Source organism: Rhinopithecus bieti, unplaced genomic scaffold (genome assembly GCF_001698545.2).
Source record: "Rhinopithecus bieti isolate Rb0 unplaced genomic scaffold, ASM169854v2 scaffold_980, whole genome shotgun sequence".
In the NCBI taxonomy this organism is placed as follows: Eukaryota; Metazoa; Chordata; class Mammalia; order Primates; family Cercopithecidae; genus Rhinopithecus; species Rhinopithecus bieti.
In genome coordinates this window covers 1,172,446-1,185,865 of record NW_016803338.1, presented here as the reverse complement: position 1 = coordinate 1,185,865, position 13,420 = coordinate 1,172,446, and the positions used below count along the sequence as shown (strand labels likewise).

At 41.6% G+C, this 13,420-nt stretch overlaps 1 protein-coding gene across 2 annotated transcripts in view; it reads left to right on the top strand.

Annotated features, from left to right (window-relative positions):
• Window positions 1-13,420, top strand: part of LOC108532294 (aldehyde oxidase 1) — a 91,964-nt gene that overhangs the window by 70,682 nt on the left and 7,862 nt on the right. For both annotated transcript variants that reach the window (XM_017876256.1, XM_017876246.1), the window contains exons 26-31: window positions 46-273; window positions 6,218-6,313; window positions 8,482-8,610; window positions 9,324-9,398; window positions 10,929-10,981; window positions 12,204-12,318. In XM_017876256.1, the coding sequence (XP_017731745.1) occupies window positions 46-273; window positions 6,218-6,313; window positions 8,482-8,610; window positions 9,324-9,398; window positions 10,929-10,981; window positions 12,204-12,318 (696 nt within the window). The remainder of the gene's footprint in view (window positions 1-45; window positions 274-6,217; window positions 6,314-8,481; window positions 8,611-9,323; window positions 9,399-10,928; window positions 10,982-12,203; window positions 12,319-13,420) is intronic.

Below are 13,420 nucleotides of genomic sequence, written 5' to 3'. Positions count from 1 at the left end.
CTGCTGGGTTTCCCCTCCCCGCTTTAATCTCCTTTTCTTTCATAGGTGCGAATGATAAACATGTACAAGGAAATTGATCAAACACCCTACAAACAAGAGATCAATGCCAAGAACCTGATCCAGTGTTGGAGAGAATGTATGGCCGTGTCTTCCTACTCCTTGAGGAAAGCGGCTGTGGAAAAATTTAATGCGGAGAATTACTGGAAGAAGAAAGGACTGGCCATGGTCCCCCTGAAGTATCCTGTTGGCCTTGGCTCACGCGCTGCTGGTCAGGTCAGTTCTTCAAACACACACGAGGATGATGCCTGGAAGCAGCCCTGACAAAGCAAGAGGTGTTGAGGAAACTTCTCCTTTAGTCGTATTAGCCATATGGTTGCAATGCCCAGTTGTTAAATTTCACAAAAGCCACCAAAGTCAAAGTAATTAAGCTAGCTTTACTCCAGAGAGACCAGAGCTCCTCTGCTCACATGCCCATGATTGGTGAAAAATATTCTTGCTGGAAATTGGGAGACTGAGGTTTACTCCTGGCCCTGGCAACAGGAGTTGGCAAATGGCAGCTGAGTCCATTTGTTCTGGGCTCAGACTGCTCATGTGGAAAGCAGGAGTGTGGGACCCATGACCTCCAAGACTCCTCTTCCAGTGTCCACAATTCTGTGTCGCTGGACCATGAAATAGGAATGAGGAGCTGCAAGGTTTTGGGTGCTCCACTCCTTCTGGGTGGGTTGGAATAAATTAAATTCGGAAAAATAAATCACTTTTAAATAGAATTTTGAAGTTTATTCACCTTGTAGCTTTTAAAACTGCGAAAGGGAGGACTGGGAATCTGCTCTTGCAGTTTAATTTCTTTCATTGATTAAAGAAATCCCCTTGCTTGGTTGCTGAATCCCACTTGCTGTTTCTATCTCTTCATTCTTGACTTCATTCTTTCTCAAGAATGAATAAAACTTACCCCTAACGGCTAGTGAAGGACTGCAACATTCTGACTCATTGTATGGCAGTGGGGAACCCCTATTATCTATTTTCTTACATACACACATCCATGTATATATAGGTAAACTGGCAGGACCCTCACAATTGTCACTCCTCTTTGCAGAATTCACTCCTTGGTTGGAGCCACAAAGAAGGCATGCAGCTGTGTTGAGTGATCACAAAATAGGAATAAATGGCAGGGGCGGGGAGCTTTGAGAGGGGCATTAGTGTGGATGTTGTGTGTTAAGGGATCAGAAGAGGCCAGGAAAAGTGGGTAGGAAGGTCCTTTCCCCATCCCATATCCATCCATTCACCTAACTGTCCTAGTTGAGCTTTGGTGTGAGCCTTAGAACATTTGCATGCAGCTTTGATCATAGGCAGGTGGTAGGTCAGAGAAGTATTACAACAAATGATGATCTTATTAAGGCTTCTCATTCCTTGCCTGTTTGTGATGGCAAAAACAACACAGAGCCATGTAGTCGTCTGCATGCAATTTACTCAGATGTGGGAGACAGTCAAGATACTGTGGTTGAGAAATAAAAGCAAAAATGAGGTTATTACAAAAGAAGAGAGAAAAAACTACCATTGGGAAAAAGGTTTATAAGCATTGAGTCTTGGTATAGAATTTTTGGGTAAACCGATGAGCTGGCAGCTACCAGTGAGGTCAGTCAGGGCCATTTGTCCTTGAACAGACCTGTCAGGATCATCAGGGAAAACAGCCCCCATTGTTCACAGAGCCTCTGGAAATCTTCTCATGTTTGGCCATGGATAAACATGGCACACTGCCTCTATTTGATGGCTGCCATTACTTTACATCTGGCCTCCACCATAGACCAGGTCTCACCCATTTTCCACTCTGAATTTTCTCAAAAAGTAGATTTAAAAAATATGGCCAGGTGCAGTGGCTCACGCTTGTAATCCCAACACTTTGGGAGGCCAAGACAGGAGGACTGCTTGAGGCCAGAAGTTTGAAACCAGCCTGAGCATAGTGAGGCCCCATCTCTCCAAGAAAGAAAAAAAAGTCATAGTGACAATTATTGAGTACTATGATGTTGTAAGTACTTTTAGGTATTTCATTTAACCTTGGGACAACCTAGAAGATTTGTATCCTCATTTTAGGGATTAAAAAAAAAAATCTTGGCTTAGAGGGTTTAAATAACTGGCTCAAGGTCCTGCAGCTGGTAGAGGTAGGGCTGGGGCTAGAACTCAGGTCTGAGTGGCTCTGAAAGCTGGGCTTTCTAGTTGCACCACGTGGTCTCCCCAAAACACCTTTTGATAGGAACTGAAGTGGGATTCAGCTCAGCTGAGGACAAACTAGGCAACAACAGCCAACAGTACAACTTCATCCTTGAAGGCCAACTGGGAAACTGACCAGCTTCTGTGCTGAAAATATTTACTTAGTGCTGAATCAAGGAATTTGAGACCAAACTCCTTGGAAGGCACATGCTAAAAGACTCCATTCTGAAACAAAATAAATAGAGGAGGAAACTAGACATGATATTTGAGTGCTTTCTCCATGGAAGGACCTGGGCTGGGGAATTTGTAATCTCCACTTGATTATTCCCTATCTCATCTCTATCAGGTAGGTATGAATCTCTGTTTCATAGAAGCGGAAACTGAAGCCCATAGGGATTCTCTCTCTTGCCCGAGGACATCCAGCCAGTAAATGGCAGAACAGGGATTCAACTTCAGCACTGCCTTCATCGTCCCACAGTGCCTCCCTGAGCAGAGGCAGTCCCTGCCCAGCAACTGAGGGGGTCAAATGTGCCCCACGTTATGCAGGCATACCTTGTTTTATCGCACTCTGCTTTATTGTACTTCCTAGATGCTGCATTTTTTACAAATTGAAAGTTTGTGGCAGCCATTGGTGCCATTTTTCCAACAGTGTGTGATCACTGTTTGTCTCTCTGTCACGTTTTGGTAATTCTCACAGTTTTTCAACCTTTTTCATCATTATGGTGATCTGTGATCAGTTTTCTTTGATTTTACTATTGTAATTGTTTTGGAGCACCATGAACCACATCCACATAAGACAGCAAACTTAATGTTTTATGTGTTCTGACTGCTCCACCAACTGGCCCTTCCCCCATTTCTCTCCCTCTCCTCGGGCCTCCCTATTCCCTGAGACACAATGATATTGAAATTAGGTCATTTAATAACCCTGCAATGGCCTCTAAGTATTCAAGTGAAAAAAAGAGTCACAAATCTCACTTGAAATCAAAAGCTAGAAATGATTAAGCTTAGTAAGGAAGGCACTGCACTCCAGTCTGGGTGACAGAGTGAGACCCTATCTCCAAAAAAGAAAAGAGAAAGGAAAAGAAGAGAAATTGTTACAACTACCTCAATCTTCAGCAACCACCACCCTGGTTAGTCAGCAGCCATCAACAATGAGAAAAGACCCTCCACCAGCAAAAAGATTCTGACTCTCTGAAGGCTCAGATGATTGTTAGCATTTTATTTTATTTTATTTTATTTATTTTTGATTTATTTATTTTGTTTTGTTTTTTTTTTGAAATGGAGTCTCACTGTGTCACCCAGGCTGGCATGCAGTGATGCGATCTCGGCTCACTGCAAGCTCCGCCTCCCGGGTTCACGCCATTCTCCAGCCTCAGCCTCCCAAGTAGCTGGGACTACAGGCACCTGCCACCACGCCTGGCTAATTTTTTGTATTTTATTAGAGACAGGGTTTCACCATGTTAGCCAGGATGGTCTCGATCTCCTGACCTCGTGATCTGCCTGCCTTGGCCTCCCAAAGTGCTGGGATTACAGGCGTGAGCCACCACACCCAGCCTGTTAGCATTTTTTAACAAAGCATTTTAAAACTAAAGTATGTACAATCTTTTTAGACATAATGCTATTGTACACTTAATAGAGTACAGTGTAGCATAAACATCACTTATACGCACTGGGAAACAACGAAAATTGTGTGATTTGCTGTATTGCTATGGTTTGGAGCTGAACCTGCAATATTGGTGTACTTACTTCCTGCACTGTGAACACTGAATGGCACAGACAGGACCTAACCAACCTCTGTGTCCAATGCCTTACTATGGCACTTGGCACAGAGTAGGAACTCAAATGTCTGAATGGCTGAAACATTTGGGGAATCTGTGGGTTTGAAGCTAACTTCTCATCAATACCAGTAGTAGTTGTTTGAAGGTTTAAATTTCCCTGACTAGGTCCTCTGCTTATATTGGAGAACCATCTGCTCCAGCTCTCCAGTTGTGCCTATTTTATAGATGAAGCTTTGCAGAATTATATTTTGTGGCACTAACAATGAGCTGTACAGTGGTGCCATTTAACTAAACCAAATCTGACATTTTAAATGGCCCAAAGAGATTGCAGCACCACATGGAACAAATTACTGAGTGATCTCTGATAGACATGCTGTCATGGACATACAGGCTGAATGCTATCACCAGCAGGGTCACACAATGTAGGAAAAGTACAATCCACTATAATTGTAGTTCAATCACATGGGCCAAGTCCAACTACGAATTACATGCACACTTTGCAGAGCCAAGGAGGCCAAATATGGAGTCTACAAGATTGAGAAACAGATTGTATGGCTATGCTACTGCAAATTTACTTACCAAACATTTACTGACCACCTACCGCATGTGTGTTGCTATGTTGCATTCCGAGAGATTCCTTAGGACGTGATCCTTCCTTTCAGGGGGCTCATATTCTAGCAAAGCACAATGAAGTGCCATGGAATGGGGCCCAGGAGCTCTTGTTGCAGCTGGCATCACCTGACATCTGATGCATGGCCCCCAGGCAGCCAGTCCTGGGCTTTCTGTAGAGGAAAACTATTCCTTATCTTTATTATTTTGAGGATGAATGTCCAGGAGCAAAAGATGGTGTTTCCAGGAGTCATGAGTTAATAAACTGTAAAAAACACTCTGCTGCATCTTCCCAAGGTCCTTGGGTGTCATTTTCATGGCTGATATGCCTTCTTCAAGAGTCTAAGGTTCTCCTTTGGACTGTGGATATATGTGCCTTTGTCCTCAGAGAAAGAGTATCCTGATGTCCCCATTTGCCCAATACTGCTGACCAAATAAATGGAGTGCATTTTCACCATCAAACTTGCCTTATTTGGAATGATAGAGCTTTCTGGTTGTCATTCACAGGGGTAATGTGAACCTTTGGATACAAATCAAGAGACAGTTCTCCGAGTGTGGTCTACAGTTCCCGGGCAGCTTGGAAGGCCCTTCTGATGGGCAGAGAATTGATCTGGAAATGCTGTCTTTTTCTTGGGTTTATCTGTTGATTAACATGTAGCTCCATCAACTTTCACTTATGACCAGGGTTACTTACAAATAATCTAAGTGAGCAATTAAGGCTTAGGAAAATTTTTGATTTTTTAAGTTGACATTGGCTTGTTACCAGAATTTTGTAACCTTGACATTACAAATCCTAGATTATTATGTCACTCTGCTTAGAAACTTAGATGTTAAGAAACCTAGCTGACCCAGACCACACCCATACGGTCAGCACATCCCTGCTGAAGAACTGTAAAGGTTGCCTTGCAGGCTTTCCTGGACCACAGTGGAACCACTGAGAGACACCTGCCCTAGGACCATATGCTGCTGATGTTGCTTTTACACTGGAGACCCAAAGGGAAGAAGCCATCCTTGTTTTCTGCTGTGATTTTCTGGGATATCCCCATATTCTAGTTTAGCACAGGCAGATATGCAAGAAGGCACATTCTTGTTAATTATAAAACATGTTTAGCTTAGAGACTGGATGTTTCTGATTATAAGAGCCTTTAATGCTGTTAGCAGTCTTGTTCCTTCTGGATCCTTGTGTGGAGCTATACAGTTAGATAAGATTACTTCCAAGTTCTTGTCTAACTCCAAAGCTCTGTAGTTCAGTGCCAAGATGATTTAGGGTGAGCTTAGTCATTTTGCAGCAAAAAAATTTTAATGTCTATCTATCTCATCTTTTATGGGATTATAACAAAATAGATTTCCATTTTCATTTTTCTGTGACATGCCTACAACTATGATAATATGCGTGCACACAATTATTCATCCTCTCCCTCTACCTGTCTATACATTACTTTGCATTTTAAAACAGAGTCCCTGCCCCCATTTCCCCCACCCCAAAGAGAAACCTAAAATGTTGCTCCACCCTGGGGGGTGGGGGATTCTTGGAGGGAAATATTTCCAAGGAAAATGTTTTAATTGACATGCTATGTGATAATATCAAAAAGATCTTAGAAATACTTTTTGTCTTTTCTGCTCAGGCTGCTGCCTTGGTTCACATTTATCTTGATGGCTCTGTGCTGGTCACTCACGGTGGAATTGAAATGGGGCAGGGGGTCCACACTAAAATGATTCAGGTAAGAATGCAAATAACTAGATTGAGTTGGGTGTGTGCTTATAGATCTGCTCATGAGAGAAAAACTATGAATGAATATTTTCTGTTACAAAATACAGGATAGGAAGCTGGGTGGGGTGGCTCGAGCATTTCAGGAGACTGGGGCAAGAGGATTGCTTAAGTGAAGCAGTTCGAGACCAGCCCAGGGAACAAAGGGAGATTCCATCTCCACCAAAAAAAAATTAAATTAGCAGGTCATGGTGGCATGAGCCTGTTTTCCCACCTACTTGGGAGGCTGAGGTGGGAGGATTGCTTGAGCCTGGGAGGTCGAAGCTGCAGTGAGCCAATTGCACCACTGTACTCCAGCCTGGATAGCACAGCAAGACCCTGTCTCAGAAAGTAAAAACAAATAAAAATAAAAAATAAAGGATAGGAGATTTGAGCTTTGACAGTTTACGCTGTTAAACAATTAGCAGAAACTAGGTAAACAAACCAATTTTGCAACCAAACCCCTAAAAGAATGTGGCAGAAGAGTCTTGAGTTGTTTTATTGCTAAAGAAAGTTATATACTTATTTGCTGCTTTCCTTTGGATATAGTGACAGTTGAGTTGTCCTTTTTGAATTTTTCTTGGGCAATAAGATAATGTGTAAATTCTGATGAATTTGGATTATTTCTTGCCCTTTTTGTATTACGGGCTCCAAACAATCGCTAATATAAATCACCTTTGATATTTATAGCCAAATTTTATCTGTTTGCTTTTGGCTGTCTTATTTTAGGTTAATTTTAAGCTACCATTTCTCTTTTGTTAATCATAATAGTAATATTACAGATTATAAAACATTTGGAAGCAGCAGAAAATTTTTAAAAACAAAGACCCTACACAGTTTCACCACACAGCATAATCATTATTTGGGGTCTTTATATCTTGTCTTTTTTTCTTTCGCAAAAGTCACCAACATGCTTTTGTATAATTTTGTATTCTGTTTTTCCACCCACTTTATATAGTGTGAATCCTTTTTCCTGTCATTAAGCCGTCTTTACAATCATGAATTTTCATGGCTATATGTGGATATATATATGGTTTATTTAACCATCCCCAGTTGTTCGAATACTTCAGTGAATATTTTTGTACATTAACCTGTGATCAAATCATTGATTGTTTCTTAAAATAGATTTCTGGGAGTAGAATTACTGGGTCACAAGTGTGACTATTTTAAATTGTTTGACACATATTATCAAATTGTTTTCCAGAAAGTATCCCTCTCATGATACCCACAACCAACAGTGAATGTTATGGATTGTTGAAAATTTATAGATAATCTGATAAGTGAATGAAAGTATCTCATTATTGCTTTCATTTACATTTTTCTAAGTATAAAGATGTTGAATACACATTTTCTCTCAGTCACTTGAGAATTGACTTTCCCCAGTGGAGGGTGTTTTCCTTATTGGATCACCAGAGACTTTGATATTCTAAGCCTATGCACTGTGTGTGGAGGATCTGAGAGTCAGACCTCATGGAAGGGTTCCGTGTGCCTGTGTCCTTGTAGAAGCTGTGGACAAGCACTTTCAAGCCATGCTGCTAGCAGGAGAGAGTCGAGTTTGGGATCAACTAACGTTAGCAATATGATTTTGCTCTCTAGCGCTAAAAATAAAGAATAAAGCAGCCAGTTAAGCCCTTGTGTTGGCAGGTGACACTGGCACCATCTCCTGTGACCCACATGTTCATGCCACTGCTTTTCCAAGGTCATTGTCCTTTCTCATAAGAAGCACTCTTTTCCTGGGGCAACTACAGAAATGTGGGTAGGAGATAGACATCTCCTACCATTGATAAGGTTCTGCTAGAATTTTGCAGAGTGTGGTCATAGGAGAAGCCTCAAAGGTGTCAATATCATGATTATAGAAACAAGAATGAAGCATTTCTTCCTACCTTGGCTTGGGACCTCACCTCCTCTTTCTGACACTATCACCAGAAAGTCAAAGAAAAGGAAAGTGTGTTCAGAACTTGGGTCCAGACTAGCTATAGGATTTTTAGAAACGAGAAACTTTTTGTGGCTGGAGGAATTTGTGATTCTGCTCCCTTGTCCCTGTCATGAGTATGAGGGCATCACACATGTGTTACCACGTGGGCATGTGCACAGCTCTGTGACTAATCAGTGTTTTAAAAGAAACTCTCTCTTAAAATCCAGGTGGTCAGCCGTGAATTAGGAATGCCAATTTCGAATGTCCACCTGCGTGGAACAAGCACAGAAACCGTCCCTAATGCAAATGTCTCTGGAGGTTCTGTGGTGGCAGATCTCAACGGGTTGGCAGTAAAGGTAACAGTCACTGCAGTGGCGTCCAAATCATGAACTCCCCCAGGGCCAAATACGTGGGTGGGTGGAGCTCCAAAGATGCTGAGAGTTAATCCAATTCCTATCTCCTTCCCCCATCTTGGCCTCAGTCGGTGGTACAGCACCCAGTGGTTCTCCTGTGCTGGGAATGCCACCTCTTTTTCTCCCTCACTCCTGACATTTTTCTAATCAGCAAGTCCTTTCAGGTCTACTCAAAAACGTCTTTGTCTTTCTGTTTCCATATTATGTTAGTATCACTTTGAGACAGACTCCCACCTCTCCCCAGGGCCGATGCGGGACTTCTGTCTCTCCACCACAACTTCATCGCCTTTTGCTCTAGCTTTCTGCTGCCGGAGTGAATTTTCTCACAAAATAAATGTGGCCATGCCATGTCTGAAAGCAATGGCTGGTGGTTTTCCAAGAGATTTTTTTTTATTAAGTCCTGACTTTTTAGCATGGCCTACAAGGCCAGTTCATTCACACACACACACACACACACACACACACACACACACACACACACACACATGTGCACACACTTGTATGAAACCTTTCATATCACCTTCATACAGGGTTGGTGTCTTATTTTGCCATGTCCCCTCTTAGATAAGCCTATGGAATGGTACATATTATGTTGTTTTGAATTTGGTGTTTGCATGAAATTAGGATCATAATTTTAATTTAAAAATAATCTCTAGGATGCCTGTCAAACTCTTCTAAAACGCCTCAAACCCATCATCAGCAAGAATCCTAAAGGAACTTGGAAAGACTGGGTGAGAATCAATGGTTCTCTGTATTTTATTTTAGAAGAAAAAGGACTGGGAGGAGAGCAAGAGTAATATGCATTAATTGAAATCTGTAGAAAGGGCATTTGCAAAGGTACCACCATTGCATAACGATAAATAAAAGGTCCTTTGGCTCTTAGCATGTGGAAATCCTATCACAATGTGGTGGAGGAACTCTTGCATCTGGGAAAATTTTCTGTTAGAGAAAAAGATAGTTCTTCTGCCAGAACTCCTATTTTAATCCAGAATTAATTAATGTTTCATCCTACGGAACCTAGGGATTGCCTGGGTAATAACTGTACATCTGTTTTTTCTCCTTCTTTGGGTTCTACTGTTCCTAAAATAGAAAAACAATAGTAGAACCATTCTGTAAAAGTAAAAATCATATAAGCACTCATTTAGAAATAGGAAACCAAGCCAGTGGGTATATGTTCATCCAGTAATAGGTACTCAATGGAATGGAAATATTCAACTGCTTCCTTTGATCTGCTTACAATCTAGTTGGAAAAGAAGACACATTCTAAAGTCAACTAACAAACTTTTCGAAGTAATAGGTTATCAACTCCCAGATGTTGTGGAACAAATATCCATAAAAACTGGAAGCGTGTGTCACGCTGGCTATTCTAGAATGTCAGTTTTCGCAACCTTATGAATACAGGTCTGGGGGAAATAACATTTGAGGATCCCACTTAGAAATGGTTTCTGCTATTCCGTGGAGTAAGGACTCATTTTATAACTCATATTTATGGGATCTGTCTATACTTCCTGGGTATATTTGTTTCTGTCCCCTGCCCCATGCTACCTGAGCCCAGAAAGCCTGAGTCAGTGTGACTGGAGAAAGCTGGAGAGAGGTGCAGCGTGGGGAGTAGTTCTCCACCACCATGAAATGCAGCCATTCGGCCCACTTTCTTCTCTAATGATTGATGCGCTTCTGACCTTCCTTCTTAGACTTAGGGACTTGGACCTAACCCTGATTTTTCTGCATAGTAGTCAACTCTGCACTGCAGAGTCAGGAGACCTTTTGGTGTAAATGATACAATTTAGCAAAATTATTCCCCTCACCTGAAACAAATGTGCCCAGAAAGGTTTGATAGTTCCCATAAATATGGATTATAAAATGAACCCTTACTCTATAGACTGGCAGGAACCTGATATTAAAATTAAGCAGCCAGCCAACCATTGTTTTCTAAAATGTCCCATGTGAATTGGAAATCTACTACAGATAACCGAGTGAATTTCTTCCTAAGTGGAACATATGTTGATGACTTTAGTCCAGCCTGTAGCATACCACAGCAGGCATTTATTACAATCATGGGTGCTGAACAAACAGCTACAAGCTGTGAACCACAAACGCCTGTAGAAATGGAGAATGCCAAAAGGAATGGATTAATCTGGGTCCTTCCTAGTTACTATTGCTGATAGTTTTATTTAGCAGACAGGGTAAAATTAAAATTGAAGTATTGAGTGATTCTTTCTTTGGGCATCGTTGTTGCAGCATGCTATGCTCTTTCTTCACAGGCACAGACTGCTTTTGATGAAAGCATTAGCCTTTCAGCTGTTGGATACTTCAGGTAAATACTCCCTCCAATCACTATGCTATGGAGAATGACAGTGGTATCTTGAGGAAGAGTTTCGGTTCCCTTGCAATTTTGGCAAACGTTGACTTTGTACCCTCTATTTACCCATGGTTATAAAGAACATTTAACTGCTGGTTAATCCACAGTTATAAAGAACATTTAATTGCTGGTATCCAGAAAGACTCCTGTTAGGGAAAATAGGCACACAAAATTCAGCTGAACTGATGATTCTAATCATAGTGGGTGGTATTTTAAGGCTCTCTGGGGTCAGCACTTGGAATACTCAGCAGTGGTTGACTTTTTGTTGAAAACACAATCTACCTCTTAAGAAATAAAGGTGGGGAAATGCAAATTAAACCCATAAGAGGGGTAACATTTTACACCTTCAGGAATGGCAAAAAAGAAATTGGACCATAACCATGTTACATTAAGATGTGAAACAACAGGAACTCACTGAATCTGGAAAACAGTTTATTAAATTATTTTAATGGAGAGTGAAAGCTGTCTGACAGCAGAGTGATGTAGAGCCTTACCTGGTTTGATCACTTTGCCATTGGTGTGGGAGTCCTGGGCACTGACTCCCTGTCAGGAACAGGCATTGGAAACATTTTTAATGGCCATCTCCAGGTTGCAGGGCAGCAGAGGAGAGAGGGTAGAGAGTTCTGGAAGCTGCTGACCCATGCTTCTATTTTACCATTAATATTTGTTTGATGTTATTAAAGATTAGTTAGGAACAGAGCAGGCCATGGAGCTTGATGGTGGGAGACCAGAGTAGAGACAAAGAATGGGAACCATAGGACCTGATCCTTCACACAGAGGGGCAAATTCTGGAGCCAGAAAGATAAACAAAGCAGGAAGCATGCACCTTTGAAATAGCATTTGGTGTGTAATGAAGGTTGAGTTTCCCAAATCAGATGATCCAATATTAGCCAAAAGCAGTAAGATGGACATTCATGAAGTAAGAAGCTAACCTCCAGGAGTAAGGAGGCACCAGTCAGGAGTAGTTAGATATTTTTATCAGACAAAGCAAGTTTTAAAAGAAAAAAAAAAATATTTATTTATTCAACGCATTTATCACACATACATTTGGTGCTGGCATGTCATTGTACAGGTATATTCCTGTGGTTTGCATAACTCCTCATGAGTCTGTTCAGTTACCATGGTCTGCAGTTAGGGGACTTGATCACTTAACAACACTCAATTCTGTTTCCTCCAGAGGTTATGAGTCAGACATAAACTGGGAGAAAGGCGAAGGCCATCCCTTCGAATACTTCGTTTATGGAGCTGCCTGTTCCGAGGTTGAAATAGACTGCCTGACGGGGGATCATAAGGTCAGTACCAGCTGGAAAGGTCTTCAAGTTGCACTTAGGATGCACCTAAATTCCACAGATGCCATCTATCTGAGGAGAGCTGAGTGAGTGGCAGCACCGTGCATTTGGACTAAGGGTGATTACCCTGGATTACCAGAAAAAAGTAGAATCCCCACAATTGCCTTGGTGGTCTGGTTGTTGCCATGGAAAACAACTGGTGACCTGTCTTTATTTCCCTGGCCCTTTTAAATGGAATCAGGAAAGAAACTACTTGAAGAAAGAAACATGCTCTAAAGGGGGCTTTCATGTAGACTGTTGGCACAACCAGCAATTCTGACTTCTTATGAGAAATGCCAAAATGTATCATTCTTGAAGGATTTCATAGACATCTGTAATCTGCTAACAAGCACCAAGCCAGCCCAGGGCAGGTAGTGGCCACTTTTTTATGTCTTTTTCTCAGCTAGGTCTTGCCTTATAGAAGTCCAATGTGCTATCCATTGTGCCACAGAGCCGGCTTGCTCTTGCTTTTTAGATAGTTTCAGAGCATCCTTATGCTTTCAAGGGATGCTCTGACGAGACATGCACGTGCACGTGCACACACACACACACTCCCTCTTTCTCTCTCTCTTGCTTTAAAGACTCATAGAATTTCTCTTCTTGTAGCGGAGCCTTTGGGAGTAAAAGAAGCCACTTACTGGTCACAGTCAATAATAATGAAAGATCATTGATCCATTAAATGGGACTGCGATACCCTAACAACTGTTATGTGACCAAGCTACCAGTTTAGTGATAATCTCTTCCAAAATGTACCTTGAAGCAAGCTCTAGTTCTTGATATTTACAAATATCCTCTATGCCTGCATTCTTGGATTATGATCAGATTTAAGTTTTCATTTAGTAAGTCCCCAGCATGTATTTTTATTTATTTATTTATTTATTTATTTATTTATTTATTTTTGAGTTGGAGTCTTGCTCTGTCACCCAGGCTTAAGTGCAGTGACGTGATCTCAGCTCACTGCAAGCTCCGCCTCCCGGGTTCATGCCATTCTCCTGTCTCAGCCTCCCAAGTAGGTGGGACTACAGGTGCCCGCCACCACGCCCGGCTATTTTTTTTTTTTTTTTTT